The 21,785-nt window shown below is 27.4% G+C and overlaps 2 protein-coding genes across 2 annotated transcripts; both read left to right on the forward strand.

Annotated features, from left to right (window-relative positions):
• The first annotated feature begins 15,606 nt into the window (after positions 1-15,606).
• Positions 15,607-17,164, forward strand: LOC114392812. Its single transcript, XM_028354037.1, has 2 exons — positions 15,607-16,128; positions 16,662-17,164. Exons 1-2 carry the CDS (start codon positions 15,780-15,782, stop codon positions 16,808-16,810), a joined length of 498 nt encoding a protein of 165 aa, XP_028209838.1. The 5' UTR covers positions 15,607-15,779; the 3' UTR covers positions 16,811-17,164.
• A 1,602-nt stretch (positions 17,165-18,766) lies between these two features.
• LOC114391985 (protein cornichon homolog 4-like) lies at positions 18,767-21,706 on the forward strand. The gene is made up of 4 exons (XM_028353010.1): positions 18,767-19,128; positions 19,874-20,055; positions 21,147-21,269; positions 21,357-21,706. The coding sequence occupies exons 1-4, from the start codon at positions 19,057-19,059 to the stop codon at positions 21,391-21,393; spliced, it is 414 nt and encodes a 137-aa protein (XP_028208811.1). The 5' UTR covers positions 18,767-19,056; the 3' UTR covers positions 21,394-21,706.
• Positions 21,707-21,785: the final 79 nt, after the last annotated feature.

Below are 21,785 nucleotides of genomic sequence, written 5' to 3' on the forward strand. Positions count from 1 at the left end.
AAAATAGTTTTCAATTATTTCATCAATAAATATCATAAATTAAATCAATTATATTTTTTATTGTAGAGAGTATAAGTATCATTAATGAAAGACAATCATGCTTTTGAGACATGTAATAATAATTTTTTTCTTATCTATAATACTTGTGATGAATAACTTGATTGCATTATTATTTTGGGATCATTTTATTACAAAAACATGAATTTCACTTCAAGAATCACATTATACTGAATATATTTGACTTCTTGGAAAGTGGGGGGTAGGATAAGCTCTTTGCCATATTCTCCTATTGATAGCTAGATCAAAATCTATTATCTATTAATATATATATATATATATATATATATATATATATATATACACACAAAAATGCCCAAATATAAAATATAAAAAGTGAGAATACATCTAAGAGTTGGTAAACTAAATAATGTGTTTCAAATAGTTTTAGTAATTCATTAGTAAATAAATATTTAATTAATTTTATGTAATAAATAAATATTTATTTATTATTATTGAATATACCAATTTGTAAATGATTCATAGCAAAAAGTATAACTATGTTATTAAAATTTATATTGTAATTATTAATTATTACTTTTATATTCAACAATGAAATTAAATAATTATGTACTTAATAAATCATATTTATTTTTATATAATGTTAACTATATTTATAAAATAAATACAATGATAACTATGATTGATTCTAAATAAATTTAATGTTATATATAAGTGTGCTTCAAACATGCCTAAAAATAAATAATTATGCATAATTTAAATGAAACAATAATTTTATTATTTGAACATATTATGTTCTACCATTATATGATTTATTATCCGGTGCACATCAAATATTGGATATCATTAAAATTTATCATGTTTTTATCCTATTTTATTCTTAAATTACTCTCATATCATATCCTTTCTTAACATATCTTAACTTAAGGTGAGTCAATTATGTGTTATAATTTTTCATATAATTTTTTATGTTTTAAAATAAAAGATTAAAAACCTGGGTTGTCTCATTGGTTTATGTCTTATTTTAAAATAAATACATTAAAAAACACTTAAATTTTTAACAAGATTTCTGTTATTACTCTATATTTTATTTTAAAAATAATATATAAGAATAATTTTAAATTATGTGTAACGATCAATACAATCCAAGCAAATGCATTGGTAATTGACTAGACACGTGATTAAATTAGAATAAATAATTATTTATATACTTTATAATAAATTTATGAAATAATATATTGTGAGATAAAAAAAACTAATGAGTTTTTTATCTGTAAAAATTAAAAAAACAAGTACAAAGAGAATTACAATAACTCACGAATAATGCTTAATCAACTGATAAAAAAAAGTAAATTTATAATGATATTTTTGTTTGATGACATTGAATAAAAAAAGTAATCAATAAATATTTTGTATAATATTTTAAATTTATTTTAATGTGTATTTTTTTAAAATTTGAAATATAAATATATTTTTCCTATTGTTTGATTATGTTCAAAATATTTTTTTGTCTCATATGTTTTATGATTTACTTTTAAACAAATAATAAGTTATTTTAAAAATACATAACTAGTTACCTGAATAAAATAAAATACATCCATTTTTGTATAAAAAAATATTACAACCTTACAACCTTTTTAATATAACTATTACTTTTTTTTTTTACACCAAACTAATAATTTTTGTTAATATGATAAAAAACAATCTACAAATATTATGTATTTCTGGCATACGAGATAGTAATTTTTTTTATAATTTTAAAGGCTAGTTTATTTAAGTTTATTTTTTTAAATAAGTACTTTTAAAATAAAATAAATAATCTTATGATTTTCTGGTGTGTGTCTAAATTATTTTTAATTAAATTTAAAAAAATTAAATAGTAAATCTTATCTATTTTTTAAAAAAGTACTTATTTAAAAATGTTTTTTAAAATTTATTTTTTAAATTTAAAACCAGTCAAGTTTATACTTTTTTCTTTTTGTTTTTTTGACTGATATACTTTTTTTCTTTAACGTTACGTGTTTAGAATGACAATACACACATCTCATAAAAAAAATAAATGACAATACACGCACTTATTACGAGGTGGAAATTACTCGTTAAAAGTACTTTTTTTTTTTATGTCAAGGTGATTCCAAACACGTAGATAAATAGATTTCGGCCGTCCACGTCTACTTTTTTTTTTTTTTCTGGCATAATATTTTTCTATTCTTTGAAATACAAAATTAATTTTTAATAGAGTAATCTTTGTACATATTATGAGGCTAATTCCCAACAATTTTTTTGTGCTTGACATATTCTCGTAACAACTGAATTTCATTTGAGAATGTAAAACCATTTTCTGCACCCACAATTAAGGTTAAATTTTGTTTAAAAAAAAGAAGGTTAAATTCTGTAACAGTTAACAAACATTAGTTTTTTTGGTGAAAATTAATAGGCATGACAAGATATATACCTCAAGCATTTAGACGATTAGTAATATATATACAAATAATTTTTGGTCGTATTCACAAAAATTTAGTCCTTACCATTCGTTTTTCTTAATATCTTTTCCTTTTGTTTTGTTCTCCCCTGAACCAAAACAACTTTTTTCTTTATTTGCCTCCATTGTTTTGTTCTTTTTTTCTGTGGGCCTGTAGCCATATGTAATGTAATAAATTAATAATTAATAATTGTGTCTGACAAAATATATTATCTGCATTAAATTATATGTTGTATTGGAAAAGTTATTTTATATCAACATATTTATTATTTAAGAAAATAACGAAGCATTTATTGTTGGTCGAAACTTAATGAAAAGTATATTTCTGTGATAAGTTTTATTTTTATAAAAATTTACAGAAATATAAATTTTAAATTGTAAAAAATAATTACAAATTTAAGAAATAAACCTTTTCAAAATTCAAACTAATGAAAATAATTTTGAAAAGGACAAGGCCGACCCGACATTTATTTATCTCACTTAATAATGAGACTTTTTCAAACTAAGGAAAATAATTTATTGAATATGTTTGGTTTTAAATTATCTTCTGAAACTTTAGAATTGTAAACTTGTTTATTAAATTATTATAATCAATTTTTTTCAATCCTTAATAGGAGGGTGCAAGCTTTTTTATTCAATAATTTTTTTTAAAAATAATATTATGTAATGATGAGATACTGCATATTAAAAAAAGATGACATTAATTAATGAAGAAAATGAAATAATAAACCAATGGGAAAAGAAAAATTCATAAAAAAGAGTTTTTTTTAAGAAAATATTAGTTATTCCTAATAAATCAATTATTCAATAATTTTTAAGCATTATCAACGTAATAATTTTTGCACTATAAACAAACAAAAAATTATATCAAGAATGACTTTTAAAATAGTTTTTTTTCTTTCTAAAAATGAACAAAATTATCATATATGTTTATTTTTTTATTTCATTTTTAGCATTTTCAAAATAAGGGTTTTTCTCTAACTGTTTTATTTTACGATTTTGTTAACATTTGTCTCTAAAAATGATTTTACACATTTTACACTTATTAACTAAAAGTATAAGGTTTTTATTAATAAGGAAAACATTTATTACACTTCATATTTAAAATGAAAGGTATTATTTTTATCCCAGCGAAAATATTTTTCTTTTATTTAAAATTAATTATAAGAGCTAATTTTTAATATATAAATTAGTATTTTTTATTTCAATAGATCAACATATTATTATTTTTTAACTTTCACCCCTTCCATCTCTTTGCCTCTATTTCCATTTGTCACATCATATGCATTTTGGGAGACATCAAAATTATAAGATCAAAAGACGTTTACGTAACTCTAACATGTTTTGAAAATTAAAAAAAAAATGCCTAAATCTTAAGTTGAAAGACTAAAAAAAATACTTAAATTTTACATAAAAACAATTCATCTTAACAAACAAATAAATATACGTCGCTTGTTTTTATTTATTTATTTACAAATACTATCCTACTCCTTACTTGTCTGCATTGTCTAATCACCTTTGTAGGGCAAAACGAATGCATCATCTTTATAAGACACAAGTGTAGCAAAGAAGTTTCAATTGTGATACTTTATAAATAATCGTCTTATTCAGCTGAGTTTGTTATGATTAAGGAATCGAAATCTATAACTCAAAAGATTAAACGGTTAAGTATGTTTGTCCTATAAATATAGAAATGTTAATCTTTAGTCCCTAAAAAATAAAATCATCTCCTTTAGTTCATTGTTAATGAAATGTGTGACCTAGTCTTTGCCCTTCTTATAAAATCATCTCCTAATAATTACCCATTTCTGGGAATTATCAATCACATGACATATTTTCATAAACGATAAACTAAAAAGTAACAATTTGTTTTAAAGGACTAACCGTGAACGTTATCCTATTTGTAAAAAGTAAAAAACATATTTAACCTATTATATATGTTCCAACTACTTTAGGCTATTAAGGGGTATGATGGTGTGGAGTCAAGGCTTCAACAATGTCATTAGGATCGGAGGAGATGATACCACTTATAAAGGCTTTGACACCCAATTCATGCTCAATGATTGGATGAATATATAGTTATTATTGGGGTGGATGATCAAATAGTGTCACTCTAACGTGTATTATCAGGTGATCGATTTAGGGAGAGACTCACATTTGGTAATTCCTATACATATCATTACAAGATTCTCGAGAGATTTAGAAATCAAACATAAGTTTGTCAGTTATGATTTTGTTATTTTAAAATAATCATTTGATAACTAGCAATTTAACCATACAGTCAAATCATGGATCTGCTTACCAAGTAAAGTGACAATAGTAGTTGCCTTGTTCTCTTAAGTTGATGAATATGATCCATTTAAACAGGTTACCACTAAGAGCTTGTTTGGATATCTCCACTCATCAAACATATTGTTCTGTTAACTTACTATGATAGTTTCCTATTGTATTGGAACTAGGTGTTCATCTATTTGTAAAGCTACTTTTTTTTAGAGCTTCTCTACTAATAATTTTTTTTTTAGATTTTCATTAGAGAAACTGTCAAAAGTTCTTATATTTTTTATCCAAATAAACATAAACAATTGTATATCACTCGTTGACCACATCTAAAACATAACAAAAAAAAATTATTTATAGGTTAAATATTATTTTTTTAGTTTGATTTGATCCTTTGTTTTTTTTTTTTCAATTAAATAATTTATTTTTTTAGTTCAATTAAGTCCTCTAACTTTTAAAGTAATTTCATCCAGGTCTTTGTCGTCAAATTTTAACTATCAATATTAATTGTAGAATTCGTGTGACCATTGATGTGTCATTCTACTTTTTTTTTACACAGACTCAAATTTAACATTATTAGTCAAAATTCATGTTAAAGACTAAATTAAACATATTTTAAAAATAAAAAAACTTAATTGAACTCGAAAGAAAATTAAATTTTCAAATAAAAAAAATTAAATGAAAAAACTAATTTAACCTTAATTATGTTCCAATGAATAAATAAATGTGGCCGTTAATCAAATTAAAGATTATAGCTGAAAATTTCAAGAGCTGGTAATGGGAGAGTATGTTGCTATTTAAATTAGGATTTTGTTGACTAGTATCTTTAAATATTGGTTAAAGAATTAAAACGATAAAATATTTAAGATAAAGATCACAAAAGAACTTAAAAAATTATGAATGATATAATTCTGTGTATTTGAATTAATTTTTTTAGTTCTTTAATTAATATTTCAAGAATATTATATTGATTAGCATTTACCTTTAATTATTGATATCATTTTATTTTTATCAAAATTGCTAAACTCCAATCTATTTAAATTATATATTATTAATCATTCCTTACTTGTGGCTGGTTTACATGATATCACAAAAATTATTCGTAGCTAACGGAATATCATGAGTAATTCAAAGATGACGTTCGCCTTAAGTGTACCACGAACCCTTGATGACCTTCATCACTTCTCGTCTCGATACTCTCAGCTCTTATATTTTTACAATGCAATGATATTTTCTAGAAAAGATGAAAATTTGTAATGCCAGAACGTAACAATTAAGAAATACTATGATTTACTATTAATCGAGTCATCAACTTGGTTGATAAATTATGAGTTATTATAAATATATGATACTTAATTTTTATTCTAACGAATAAAAAAATATAACTCAGTTTGATAATAGGGTTTTTTTTATGTGTACCGACAGTTTAATTGATTAACCAAGTTCTAATGTTTTGATCGCGACAAAATGTTTGAAGTTTTAATGTATTATAATGGAATGGTTAAGTATCCGTAATAAAATATCTCAGTATCAACTACATTATGTCATGTCATTAAGATGCGGAATATATACGCCTTAAAAGATATTGTTGTCTTATTATTAGACGTAAGCTCGTGAACAATTGCCTATTGGCAAACAAAAAACAACATATATAAAATGCTGGTGAAGTATAAGAAGTTTAAAATAAAATATAAAAAACTGATTCAGAGTGTGTTTAATAGGAATGCAATAAATAAGTGAAAAATATAATATAGATAAAAATGTTTGATTTAAGAGAAATAGGAAAAAAATAAGAAAAAATTTAAAATATTTTTAATATTCATGAGAATTCATAATAGATAAATAGATACATATGTCTTTTTTTAGTATAATATTAATATAAAATATTTATCATCTAAAACCATAATTAATATCGGTCGGAAATTATAAACATACACTATATATATATTGTTAATATAATTTATTTTATATTTAAAATTAAGATTCAAATTTTGAATTATTTTATTAATTGAGGAGAAACAAAATATTATCACTTTTCTCAAGCAAAGTTAGTAAATATGAGTCAGTTTGTCTAAATAGATTCCGTGCTCTAAGAGGACTATCTCACATGTCACATGTGTATGTATTTGTATAATATTAGTATGTACCTAGTACTACACATATAATTAACTAATTAAATCATGAAAAACAACGGCGCAGCTGGTAAAACCTATCACCCATTCTCCCCGTTCATAAAGTACAATCACTGTGCGTCTTTTTGACTCTTAGCTATTCAAGGACACATAGGAATATATAGCAAGATAAGACTATAAAAAGCTGGCCCATGCTGCTGGTCACCCTTTCAAAAGGTGAAAACCAATGTTCCTCATGCCAATCCAAAATAAATGCTAGGACGTGTCAATTATACAGTTTTGGCTCCTTGTTACACCTAGATAATTACCATGATGCTTAATTAAGCTTTGAAATTCTGTTATTAGACAATTAACCGCAGAACATGCACAGGGGTCATACTCTTTTTTTTGTCATGGAAAAGGAGGTAGCTCTAGTCCTTCATAGAGCAAACCGGGAGCATGACTTAGCAACCATGATTATCTTGGCATCTTGGTTTTGCATCCCCTATCTTTTAATCATTTGTTCCCTTCACGCTCTTGGTTTCTGTCGTTCTAGTCAGCTTATTCATATTCCTTTGCAATCGATTATGTCTTTGATTGTTCACATTTCACTGATCACTCCCTCTCTCTTTATCTCTCCGATCATGATAATTATACTTCGATTCTCACCTTCATCATAATCTATATATGCCGTAGATATTGCTATATTACACTTAGTCATGGAAGGTTATTATTTCTTAATCATATAAATTTGCATCTCTAACATTTATGTTATCCTAACTAGCTACTCTCATCTTACTTAAAAATTCATTATCAGTGCAGGTGATAATTAATGAATCGTTAATTAAAATACTGTTACTCCTTCTGCCTCACTAGTCACTACCAAATTTCTCTTTTTTTTTTATTATTTCTTTGACTATAATTACTATCAATCAATCCTCCTCCCCTTTTCTGCAACTTTTGGCAAACTCCAAAGTGAAAGCAACGTCATCTTCATCGAGCTGATCACTCCAAGTTACTGCTATCAATATTACAACCCCACTTTTATTTCGAGACCCATAAGTGCCATAATTGTAATATCAGAACTGCAATAATGCAATATATATGTCATCAAATAGATATACAGTACGTATTTTCAGCCTTTTCTCGGGTCAATTAAATTCGACGAGTACTATTTTGAAACGCCATTCTGCTCACATACATCTGAAGTACTTCAAACTAATTCACTAATGCTATTTAATTAAATGGTTTTTTTTTAACTCTTGGATATTTTCAAAAATTAAAGATTAGTCTCTTAAAATATATATCTATTTAAATGGTGCTTCTGAATGTACAAAATATGATCACATAATCAGCAACATGCATTATATAAAAAATCTAGTTCAATTGATTGTGAATTATTTAATATCTATCTTCGATGAACATGAATAGAAAAAAAGAATGGCAGAATGCATTATACGAATCTAGCTTCTAACTGTAGAAACAGTTTTAAATATTATACGGCTGTATCTATGAGGAGAAAAAAATGATGGGGGTGGGACAGGGGATAGATACTTTGAGACTGAGATGATGATTGGATCCGGTGATGAGCCCCCACACATCAGTGGTCTATGCGGTGACGATGACGTGATGGGTGCAAATGATTTGGTGAGTAGACTAAAATGACCACTAAAAAAGATTCTCCAAACTGTTGCATGTTTCTGCTTTCTTGTAGCTGTAAAATGTTGACAAAAATGTGTTACATCACATAGGATCTGCAATATTATAGTGCGAACTGATTTGCATGCGGAGTTTAAGCATTCATCGAGTACCAAGTGGCCTATATATGTACAAAAATGATCAATCTAGTGATGCAGAGTAATTGTGACTGTTAATGCTCATGCTGGCTTTCTCAAAAAAAGGAGCTTTAAACGATGGCGGATCCATTCATTAAAAACCACAATGTGGGTCTTTCTTGCTCATGAATTTGCATGTACCACACCTCTTTTTAAATTTGTCTTATAATTTACTATCTCACCATTATATTACCATGAAATGAGATCTCTGGCTTTTGGTTTCTTGACCAAGTTGAAGACGCACTATATCATCCACTCATTGTTTTTTTAACCTGGTCAATATATACAATCGATTCACTTTGCCAGTTACCTCAGCAAAAGAGCACGCATAGTGAGCTAGCTAACCTCCTAAGTCTTAACTGCGTTCAAATCTAGAGAGATATGTCCTTGACTAGAACGAATCAATGATATATTAGCCCCTAAAAGAGAAGACAGGGCAATATGGAAAAGTGTGTTACATAATATGCATGGAGTTATATTATTCATGCGATTAAAAATGTAAGGATCATAAAAAACCTAAATTCATAAAACTATATGAATAAAAAGTATGTTTAAACCTTAAGATGAAGTATAAATAAATAAAAGAAATTAAAATGACACTGACATTTTTTATAATCTCTTAAATTTGTATGGGATATTCTTGGATTTGAAGGCAGTTTGAACTTAGGAAGCTAGCTAGCTCATTATTTGCTCAAAAGAGCATTAGGTTTTTTTTCCATCTTAAATCAGAGATACGGGTGTTCTCCGTTTATATGATTACAGCAAGATCTTACACTATTTTGTTAATTATTTGAGTTAAAATTAGAATACTAAATTTAATTTTAAAATCAAACCAATTGAATAAATAAAGAACAAAATTAAATATTTTTTTTCATCCAATACCACTTTAAAAGTGTAATTTTCCTTTAGTATTGTTGATTTAAATATGATCTAATTTTATAAATATAAATTGAAAACAAAGATACTCAAAGATTAACTTATGGTAGAGTTACTCTCTTCAATAACTTTAATATATTAAATTTTAATAACACTCTTTAAGGTTTGGTAAAATTGCACAAAACTTCTTATTTTTTTATCCCATACATTAATCTCATTACTTATTTAGAAAACATTACACTAGCACTCCTTATATATATATTATGTTAACTTTCTTGTAAAAAAAACATTATATTGTATTCTCCTGTAACAACAGTTGTAATAAATGTTAAAAATACAAAGAAAAGTTTGTATAATCTCATGAAACTTTAAGGGTTGTTAGTGTAATTTATTAATTTTAATAATCTTATCTTATTGATGAATATTTTGATATTATTTCAACGCACTCAAAATTTAAAATAAAATAAGACATTTATAGTTAGATAGTCTTTTTTTTTTAAATGCACAGTTGGATAATCTTATAGACCACATTTACTTATATTTTACAAAATTTTATAAATTTAATCTATTCAACAGAAGATTTTAATTTACCGAACTAGTTATTATTATTATTATTATTATTATTATTATTATTATTATTATTATTATTATTATTATTATTATTATTATTATAGAAAGTAATTTTACCGCGTGTTATTCTTGAAATAAAGTAATCTTTAATCTTATATAAGTCTTATTTAATTTAAATAAGTTTCTTTATCAGCAATGATAAGAGAATAAAATAAAAAAGTAAAATAAATTGAACTTCTTCCATAAGTTAAAAATGTATTTATTTTTTTAATAAAAAAACTCTTTCATCTAACTTCTTAAAAAAAATATGAGATACATAATAACTTTACACGTGATAAAATCAATTGATTTATCTTTCTTTTTTTCTTCTATAAGTAATTTTGGAAAGGTTTATTCAAACAAGACCATAAAAAACGATATTGGATATGAAGGAAGTCATTTTATATAAAAGATATAAGAGTTAGAATAATATCTTTGGATTGTATAATTATGCATGAATAATTAAAAATATATTTTCTTTAAAATTGGCATGTCTTCCTAATTTTGAGATGATTTGAGTGTTTTAATCTTGACTATTTATGATAAAATCTAATAAATAATATTTATTTCTCTCTCTTCCGTAATATTTTTCAAACTAATCTTAATATTTTTTTAAAAAAAACTAATCTTAATATATATTATGTGAAATAATTACTTTTGTTTTTAATTTTAAAAATAATATTATTGTATAAATACGGAATAATAAATAATCAATAAAATGTTTGAACCAAATGTATAAATAAAAATAATATTAATTTAAAAAAAATGTAAACTATCAATTTAAATTGGATATATTATATTATATCCCATATTAACTTAAATATATATATACAATGCATAAATGAGTGAAGCATATCTATATGTAATTATAAGATTTGTAACTGAATTTTAATACATATAAATAATATGAAGAACTAAATACTATGAGTGGAGTAATGGTGAATTTCTTATTTCCAAATCAACAATTCCAATGGTCGATTATGTAATCATATAACGTGTTGATTAAACAAAATAAATAGTTTAATATTTGTTATTGGTTAGATCAAATAAGCAAATGGTTTTTTATTCATGAAATACGATCCTTGAGCTATAGTGATAATTTAAATTATCATTGCAATAGATGATTTTAGTACTTATTATTATAATTATTATTATCTTCAAACATTGAGAAGCTTACATACATGAAAGTAAGATTTTGAATTTAATTAAAAATATATTGGAAGTGCAAATTTTTATTATCCAATCATGAATTGAATAGTTAAAACTTATGGATTTTTAAATATTTAAAGTAAATTTTAATTAATTAGAGATGTAAAAAATCTTTAAATCAATATATTGTATCACAACTAAATTTTAAGGGAGCGTTCAGTAAAAAATAAAAAAAAAATGGTTTCCTGAAAACTTTAGATTGAGAATTTGGTTTCCCATGTTTATTTTTCCTACCAAACGCCCTAAGATATTTTTAACTTCACTTAATGCATCCTAAATCCTAATGCATGCTAATCAAAAGGAAAATGCTATGATTGATGCATTCAATTAAAGAGACGAAAAAGTTGAAAACACACATTATGTTTACCTATATTTTTTTTATATGCAACAATTAAAAATACACACATTATTTAACCAACTAAGTTAGTTAGATTATCTTAATTATGTTCACCTACATTTAACAAAATTCACAAAATTTCGACCATCTCACAATAAAAACAATCTCTTTTTTTTTTATCCATCTTGTATAGTTATAAGTTAATTAATATCTCTTAAAAAAAAGTTAATTAATCTATTGAGATTTTTGGTCAACCGATGTACATAAAATAAAAGGTCACAAACAAGTGGCCTGAGACAACAAAGCATGAGATTGTTGCTAGGTGCACCCAACACCATTACTTGTGCACCTAGGAATTTAAGTGAAGTGACAAAAATGTTCTTCACTTAAATTTAAAAAACCAGCCTCCCTAGCGGTGTCTGTACAACACCACAAATCAAGCTTCTTCCTCCTCCATCTCTTTGTGTTCTTTGTCGCACCGCCACCATAACTTCCATTGTCACTGTTCAAGTCGTCTCCACCACTGTCGTGCTATTTCTGCCGCAATCGAGGCAAGCATTTGACGTTTTGTTTGGTTGGTTGTGTTGCGTTTTGGATCCGTATAACATATACAGATTTGGTAATATGTATGAGTTATATGAATTGATTAATCTGTATAACACATACGAATTGATTTATCCATATGAGTTATACGGATTGATCAATCCGTATAACTCATAGGATTACCTAATTCGTATGTTTTCTTTTTTTAATTATAAATATATTAATTTGATTTTTGTATTTAACTAGTTAATGTTTTTTAATTATAAATATATTAATTTTATTTTTGTTTTTAAATAGTTAATGTTTTTTATTTATAAATATATCATTTAGATTCTTATTTTTAAATAGTTGTTATTTTTTATTAATTATAAATATATTATTTTGAATTTTGTTTTAAAATAGTTATTTTTTATTTTTTAAAATAAAAATAGATTATTTTGAATTATGTTTTTAAATAGTTGTTGTTTTTTAATTGTAAATATATTAATTCTTGATTTCACCATTGACTTTGTCATATCGATAATAATTATCTTTTCATCCTTAGTCAATCAATCAGCGTATGAATGTCACTAATGACTTTGTCATTTTATGATTATGACTCCCACACATTAAGTTCACCATCCATCCTTAGCCACCAACCATTGATTTCCCACGCAGTTTAAAGGAACACCCAACATTTCCTATCGCTTTTATGAAATCTTTCTTCCTGGATTTATACTAACCACTCATTTCACAATCAATCAAGACAAATAAAATCCTTCCTCTCACACCAATGTTTATGTCTGACATCATAATGACTATCACAAAACCAATTTCATAAGCAACAGCTCGAGCTCAATTCAAAACATCATCACTAGTAGCAAACATCTACAATGCAACCCAAACATCTTTACTCTTCAGCAAACATTCAATCACTTACTTTAGCAACAAAAAATCATATTAATACATGAGAAATATTGAACACATCAGAACAATCAACATATTCTGACTTCACATCATCTTCATCTTCATTTTGTTCATTCATCAACTTCTTCAGACATTATATTGTTATATATCCACTGATCTTTATCTATCTTAACAAGATATTTAAAAATTTCAATTATAAACAAACGACCCATAACCGCACCATACATATACTATCACACAAAATCCTAGATATTTTTTACTGCATTTAATAATATAAAACTTTAAAATTGATAATCCTATATATTAAAAACCAATAACATCAACTTTTTCTACTTAAAATTCGTAACCATATAATACATAAAAAATTATAACCTAACCATATGTACTAAAATAAATTATATTATTGAACTTAATTCTAATTCATCAAATTATAACAAATAGCATCTCCAAAATAATAAAATAAATAATCAAATTAAACAAAAAATAATCAATTTTAGACCACAACGACTCAAATAAAGTATACATAACTTATAAGTGTAAATTATTTTACAATTAATATCATTTCCAAAATATAAAAATAAATACTTACAAATTAATTATCAAACTACACTTATTTAAAAATATTTAAAATAATAATATTAATTACATTTCAAATAAACAAATAATTTTTTACACATTAATTTTTATAACAATCATATTAATATATTTATAATTTTAAAAAATAAAAAACAATAAATATTTCTTTTAATTTTAAATCCGTATAACGCATACAAATTTCACAATTTGTAAATTATATAATACTTACAGATTCTTTAATCCGAAAGACTTATACGTAAAAAAAAAAAAAAAGTACTCGGTGTACTTTCAATAACAATCACACCAGAATCATCACTTGCTGATGTATCTCCTTAACACTATTGTCTCGACTAAAACGGTCACAATGCATCCCTCCTCTCACAAAAATGAAAAAATGAAAAAATGAGAACAAACCAACACAATAAACCAATGATTACATAAAAAACGTTATTATTTAAAGGTAAAAGGAAGAAGAAACCAACCACGCACAAGTAATATGAGTGATACACCTAGCAATACCCACCAGTAGGCGGCTAGGGACATGTCAAAACAAAACCAGCCCTGCATCGAACATACAACTGTATTGTATTTGAAAAGAGATATTTATTTCCTGAAATCCTACAAATGAATCAAACATCTTTCATTATATCTTGAAAAGTTTATTTTAAAATGTAATTTTACATTCGAAAATGAGTATTTAGAATGTAATGAGAAATAACAAATAAAGAGGCGTAGGATTCCAATGTCTCAAAAGAAAATAACAAGAAAAGCAGCTGAGCAAGTGCTCCTTTTTGCAAACTCTTTTTTTCTTAATGCACCTTCCGAATATATATTTTTTAAAATATTCCCACTCTCATTTTGGAAAGAGTCATCCTTCTCCTTTCCTTTTCCCAAAGTTTCTCCTTTTTCTTCGCATTCTTTTTTCCCCCTCTTTTCATTCTCTCTTTGCCAAGAGTTGTTCTCTCCCTCTCTTTTCACTTTCACCACTTATTTACTCACTGCGGTGAATTCAGAGGAATTAATCCAAACAAAGCCTTACACCCATTTCCAAGAAGTTTCTCTCATCAATCATTTAAGCCCCTCCAGCTCAACTTTTGTTTTTTCTTTTCTAAATCAAATATATTTTGTACGAAAGAAATCTTGTTGAAATTAAATAAGATTGTTATAAACAATAAAATTCTTTTTTTTTAAATATTTTACATAATTATATATTCAAGACTTGAATCTAATTAAAATCTCTAATTATAATCCATGCGCTCAGTGGTCCACTCAACTTAGGATCATCATTTGTTTTTTTTAAAATAACAATTTTAACTATTCTTAAAATAATAATAACTTTTTTCCTTCTATTATATTTTAAGATAAATATTAAAATGTTTTAGAGAAAGGTCAATGACAATCTTTAACACTCTATATGTGATTAAGAGAAATTTATTAAAAATGAAATTTTATGGTGGGTCGAGCCACTTTTAAATGTGAAGAAAAAAATATTAAATAGAAAATTAAATCTATTAAAATTTTGTGAATAAACAAATAAAAATTAGAGAGAAAGTGTCATATATTATAACCAGCATTCTTCAATATTTTATACTTCTAAAATCTTAAGTTTTATAAACATTCATGCAAACACTCTTTATATCCATGTAAATTATCATTATTGTAATATATTTTTCATGCAAAATGCAAAAGTAATCTCTCTAACCTAATCCACCACCGTCCGTCCGAGGAAATTGCTCAAACAAAAGGTTAAAATTCGCGCACTTTCAGAGAAGCTTCTCTAAACTCTAATCCAAATCCACCAAACCTAGGTCGTTTGTTCTGTTCGTAAGTATTTACTAGTACTTTCTTGCTTACAACCGTATCTCTCTCGCTGAGCTTTACTTTCTGCTTCTCAAACTCTTTACAACAACCTTCAATTCTCTCGTCTCATGTGATCCCTAAAAAAGACTATCAAGGAATTAAAAGAGACAAAAACGACGAAAATACTCATCCTCATAAGCATGACTTCAGCGTCACCGGGTCATCGGAGAAAATTCTCCGGCAAGGACCCGCCGCGTAAACTCCAGCCGGAGAAACATTCCGTTCGTCGATTTGCACCCGCTCCTCTGACGCTTAAGCTTCCGTTGCAAAGCAGTAATGACTCTTTCCTTCGGCCGTCGAAGCTGTTGCTGAACGTTACCATCGAAAGCTGCTTGGGCGCCGTACAGGTGCTGTTGTCGCCGGAGGACACCGTCGCTGATTTGATAAAGGCTGCGTTGGCGTTCTACGAGAAGGAGAAGAGGAGGCCCTTCTTGAAGAACACTGATCCCAAGTGCTACGACCTTCACTTCTCTTCCTTCACCCTTGAAAGTAATTAGTAGTAATCTTTTTATCTTCATACTCACATGCAAGCATGGGCATGGCACCACTTTTTTTTTTTTTCCTTCTCATTTTTTGCAAATAACTTCATTATTTCATAAATTATACCTGTTGTTATAATTAAGTCTTACATAAAATTTACTATATCTAACCCAAAAACATTTTAGACAAATATAATCTGTCTTTTCAACTCTATCTAAGGGTTCTTATTCACGGGTCTCCCCTATGGCTAATTTAACGGTTGTTCCCACTTTTAACTCCTCATTAATTATTATTATGGACATCTTGTAACCACATTTCCTAGAGAATCATTATAGCTTCAAGAGGGGGTTTACATGTGATCGATACTGGATATATAGATCATCAAAATCATGTGTCGATCGGCGGACAACTTATATGATACCGAGTTTTTCGGCCTTGAATGCATGACTATGGATAAATAGTATGTATCAATAACATAATATGTTTAACATTTTATTTTTTATTTTCATGATGAATGTTATATTTTGTATGAGGTGGTGCAGGTTTGAAGGCAGATGATAAGTTAGTGAGCTTGGGGTCAAGGAATTTTTTTCTATGCTCTAAGCCTCCAAGCGCTACTTGCTTTGAGAAAAAGAATATGGCAATTGATTCTGCATTTCCTTGGATGGTATTCGTCCCACTGCTGCTTTAGATTGGGACCGTATGAATCTCAGTTTGATGAACAACACGCCCCTCTTTCAACGCTTTTATCCGGTCTGGCCTGATTGCCTTTTGTTGTGTACGCCCCTCAGTTTGATGAACATGGCAAGTGATATCAGAAGGTCATTTCTCATCATTTTTAAGGATAACTAACTATTTTTTTTAGAGTCCACATCAACAAAAAGATTTGACGACACCTGATGTGGCTCCTTGCTACTTGGACTTTACCCAGGAGTCGGGCTAATTATATATTCAATCAAATGATGTTAAGCATATTTCTTATTCGTTCTTATGAAACAATTCAATCAAATAATGTTAAGCATGTTTTTTATACGTTCTTGTGAAACAAATGAGTTTGTTTTTTATTTTTTATTTTGGAAAACTTTATGCAATTTCATGTGACAGTTCTTTCAATATCTCATCCATAGCTCAAGGAAAAAATTTGCATGAATTGAATTTTTTTAGAAAGATAGAGAGAAATGATTTTTTTTTTTGTCTTACCTTATATCTATCAATTTTATTGATGATTGATATTTATCGAAGAACTTAATTACTTGATTATCTTTAGTGAAATTTTTTTTCTAATTGTATTTTTTTATGCATACACTTAAAACTCAAGATTTTACTTAAAAAATCAAATTTAATTACTCTCGAACTTATAACTTATTGAAATATGTTTGGTTAAATAGTGTGATGGGTAAACAATGATTATCTTTTATGGCAAGATAAAAGAATTTATATCATATGTTTAATATGATTCTATGCAATCTAGTTTGGTTCAAGTAATGAATTTTGATCAAATAAAAAGATATTTTAATTTGATCAATTAAACAATGATTTTGATTCTATTAGAAACAAGTTAGGATTTAAAATATATTTGATAAAGGAAAATGATAAGTGTATGTATGATTGTCATTAAATGATAAAAATATTATCCTTTTAGAAAAGTTGTGTTTTATGATTATCAATTTATCATGATTCCAGTTGAATTAAAGGGAGGGGATATTCGATTAAGAAATAATGAAAATAGTATCAAAGATGAAGGATTAACAGCAAAGAACAAGAACGCAAAAAATATCAATATCAGGAGAAATCAAATGCAGAATAGTTTTTGTAATTGAGTTTCACTCCATGACTATATATTAATGGATTAAGCCCATTAAATTAAAACACAAGATCGTGATTCACAAAGTGTTGCAATCAATGGCGGATCTAAGACGGAGGTGCATTTTATTTATTTTCGGACAAGAGTTAGGGATTCAAATACATAAAATTAGAGGATGCAAAATATAAATTTTTTAAAAAACCGAATTTATTAAAATGAGGAGATGTATTGTGGGCTATGCTTCATGCTATCAAATTGGTTTCCTCTAGAGGTTTCAACTTTCAACAAGATCAATATTGAGAGTGATTTTCTAATCGTTATTAAAACAAGATAAATCTTTTTAACATAAATATATAATGTTGAAAATTTATTTTTGTATAATTTTTACTATGTTTTTTATTCCCACAAAATTGAAACATGGCATTTTTTTGTTTAGAGTAAAGTTTGGACATCCAAATATATGTGTATTGATTTTTCATATCAGTTATATATATGTGTAAGTGATGGAAAAAGTGATATTGTAGATTCAGAATCTGAAAAGATTTCAAATATTTTCAAAGAGAATAAAAAATATATTTTAATTAATATTAAACAATTTAATTGATGTCACATTATTATTTAATAGACACAGTATTTATTGAGTTTGAAAATAAAAGATAAAAATAAAAATTTAAAGATATAAATGATCAAAATAGAAAAATTCAAAGAAAATAAAAAATAATATTTTAATCTTCAAAATAAGATAAAGAATAAAATTTTTTAAAAATTAAAATAAAGAATAAAAGTATATTTTAGCTGCAGTAAAAAGAGAGAGAGAGAGAGTATATTTTAGTTAATTTTTTCATTTTAAAAAAGGGTTCACTAATTCCTTTCTTTTCTTGTGTGGATTGGTAACGACCCTTTCTTTAATCCATGGTTAAGTTGGCACAAGATTCTTAGCTTCTCCGAGTGTCTCTGTCTGTCTGCGGAATCCAAACCCTCCAAGGTTTCTTTCCTGTGCTCCTCCTCGTGTGGTGCACCTACGCACGAGGTTTTTGTAGCTACCACCGTGCCCAATTCACATCGCATGTTTCGAACGCTTTGTGCTGCAACTGAAATCGAAAATCAGAGAAAGCGGAGAAGAGAGAGAGAGCATGGCTGATCTCTTTGCGTGGCTCATCTCCTTCTTCATTCTTATTGCCTTAATTGTACTCGTCATTTACCAGGTCAGTCTACAAGCCCTAACTTGTTGCTTGTGTTTTTTTTTTTAAAATTTCTTGTTAAAGTCAACTTAGAAGCTATTTAAAGCGCCCCATTATCTGAAGATTGGTTCTTTATTTCAAGCATTTAACTGGGTATATGTCTAATTGTTTCACATGCAACTTTGATTAAACACTTAACAACTTCAAGGGAAGACACGTGGGATGAAAATTAGGGGTCTATGGGTTCTCATCTAGTTTCTAAAAATTTTAGACAAGCTTTAGGGGGAAGGGGCCCCATTTAAGTATTTTTCCTCAGAAAATGTTTTCAATGGACAGAATGCATGTGTCACTTATGATTCGTACTCAACAAATGTATAAACATTTAGTTTTAATGAAACATGGAAGTTCTAAGATTGGATGAGTATAATCATGATTAGGTTACATTACATTTGATGTTTATTATAGTTTTGAAAAGAGGTCTATTTACTGAAAATGACCTAATTTTGTTATGCTTTTATCTTTTCAAGTCTTCATGTTGATCTATTGAATATTCTTGGAGTTAGGAGTTTCATCTGTCTCTATGTCCATGTTCTGTTATTTTTCTGTTTCTGCTTCTGCTTCAGAGCCTTCTGAAGATTGTTAAGTGTTATTACCACCAAAATGCGACTTGTCATTAATATTTTATCCAGGAGTCTATAATGAACTTGGTTGTGTTTGGTGCACTGTCATCTTTTTTATCTGAGCTGATTTTGTTTAACACTTGTTGCAGTTAATGTGCCTGGCAGACCTAGAATTTGATTATATAAATCCATATGATTCCTCATCTCGAATAAACAAAGTGATATTGCCTGAATATATTATAGTAGGTGTCCTATTCGGCTTCTACCTTGTAACAGGGCATTGGATAATGTCATTGATCTGTGCTCCTTACCTCTACTACAATGTGAGATTGTAAGTTTTCTATCAAATTTAGAAATAAGCTGAGAAATTTTATTGTTTATGAAAGATACTGATTGCTGAATATTATGTTTTTAAGAAACCTTTAAGTGGAACTGCGGAAATAATCAATGTCTGCACACTATTTTAAGAGTGGATGGCAGCTTGAGTTAGAAATTTGAATTTTTTCATTCTTTGGCATTGTAGTAGTGTGACTACCCAGGAAAAGAGTAACTTATTGATGGCACAAGACAAGGCAACTTGATTGATATAATATAATAATATGCGGGTTGGTTTATGCTTCATGGAGTTGCTTATTTTTACTTCTAATCTAATAATTCCTTGATCTTCTAGACTTCTACCACTCATCTAGCTGTATAAATATGGAGTATATGTTATTATCTTCTTTAATTCATGTCTTGTAAAAGATCATTATAATTGGTTTAGTTTTTGTAGGAATTTGATAAACCGAATGAAATTGGGACAAGTGGTTCAGATTAACTTAGTTTGATTTCTAAATTTTGTGGATTAGTGAAGGCTAATTTAGTGCAGTTTCAGTCTCAAACTGAACCAAACTCGAAAATAGCATTAGCGTCCCTTATATTGTAAACCAGCCAAAGGAGTAATATACCCATGGTGCATGAGACAAACGAAGTCAATAGTTGTAAACAGGGTTTTGCTTCATTCATTATATAATTTCTAAGCAGGCCACATTTTTAGACGTGCTTGTTGGTTCTCAAATCTCATTACTTGAGGAAAAGACTTGATATCTGAATTAGTAACTAGGGCCAAGAGTGACCCTTGGATGTGCTTGCTGGAGTTCTTTAGGCACAGTCTGTGCACCTTGGATGTCCCTTGTCTGTCAAATAAAGCAGGAGTTGCCAGTTGTAGAGTTCAGTATCAGTTTCTCACTGACATCATCTAGTAGCGTTTGCCTGTGTGGTGTATGTCCCAGCTGCCATTTTGTTTAGTTAAGGATTTCTTATAGTTAGAGGAAATTAATGGGGATGACATGTTTTCTTGCTTTAGTCATCCTTGATATCTTGATATACTGGAATATGCTTAGTTTGGTCTTGCTAACTACACATTTCATTCCATTTGATCAGGTACAGACAAGGAAAACATCTGGTTGATGTCACAGAGATATTCAACTTGCTCCCTAAGGAAAAGAAGCAAAGGCTTTTCAAACTCTTCTATATTGTTTTTATCCTTTTCCTATCCTTATTTTGGTATGGTGACTAGAAAAAAAGGGCTAGTATTCATTAAAAAGAAGTGCTACATTAAGCTATTATTCTTACAAATGCTCTTTGGTGCAGGATGATCTACACATCTTTGGATGACCATGATGATTGATGGCTTGTTTTGTGCAGCAGCCGTGTGCGGTTGAGGGTAGCTAATTACGTCCCATATTCAATGCTATTTTGGACTAACGTGCAAAATTTAGGTTTGGGTTGCTGGCTTGTTTCCATTGTTGGACATGGACAATAGTATATGTGGTTCTGTATCTGTATAATACATTTCAAAGCAGTTTTTTGCCTGTTTGATTCATGCTGCTTGTAGCAAAGGCAAATTGCAAAATTCTTAACCTTGTAATTTACCTGTACGCTTAAATTTAAGTTATTTAAAAACACGTGATTATTATAAAAAAACAGTTATTTTTTTAATATATCAGGTAACTTTTGTGTGTTAATCTTGATCATTTGATGACATTAGTAAATACGCGGAATTAAAAACCATTTAGTTAT

Source organism: Glycine soja, chromosome 17, assembly GCF_004193775.1.
Source record: "Glycine soja cultivar W05 chromosome 17, ASM419377v2, whole genome shotgun sequence".
In the NCBI taxonomy this organism is placed as follows: Eukaryota; Viridiplantae; Streptophyta; class Magnoliopsida; order Fabales; family Fabaceae; genus Glycine; species Glycine soja.

What these genes read in the sequence shown, in the direction of transcription:
- LOC114392812 (XM_028354037.1), top strand. Translation starts at nt 15,780, where the DNA reads ATGACTTCAGCGTCACCGGGTCATCGGAGAAAATTCTCCGGCAAGGAC. An exon ending in CTCTTCCTTCACCCTTGAAA is followed by an intron (nt 16,129 to 16,661) that starts GTAATTAGTAGT and finishes GAGGTGGTGCAG; the next exon opens with GTTTGAAGGCAGATGATAAG.
- LOC114391985 (XM_028353010.1), top strand. Translation starts at nt 19,057, where the DNA reads ATGGCTGATCTCTTTGCGTGGCTCATCTCCTTCTTCATTCTTATTGCC. An exon ending in TTGTACTCGTCATTTACCAG is followed by an intron (nt 19,129 to 19,873) that starts GTCAGTCTACAA and finishes CACTTGTTGCAG; the next exon opens with TTAATGTGCCTGGCAGACCT. An exon ending in CTCTACTACAATGTGAGATT is followed by an intron (nt 20,056 to 21,146) that starts GTAAGTTTTCTA and finishes CCATTTGATCAG; the next exon opens with GTACAGACAAGGAAAACATC.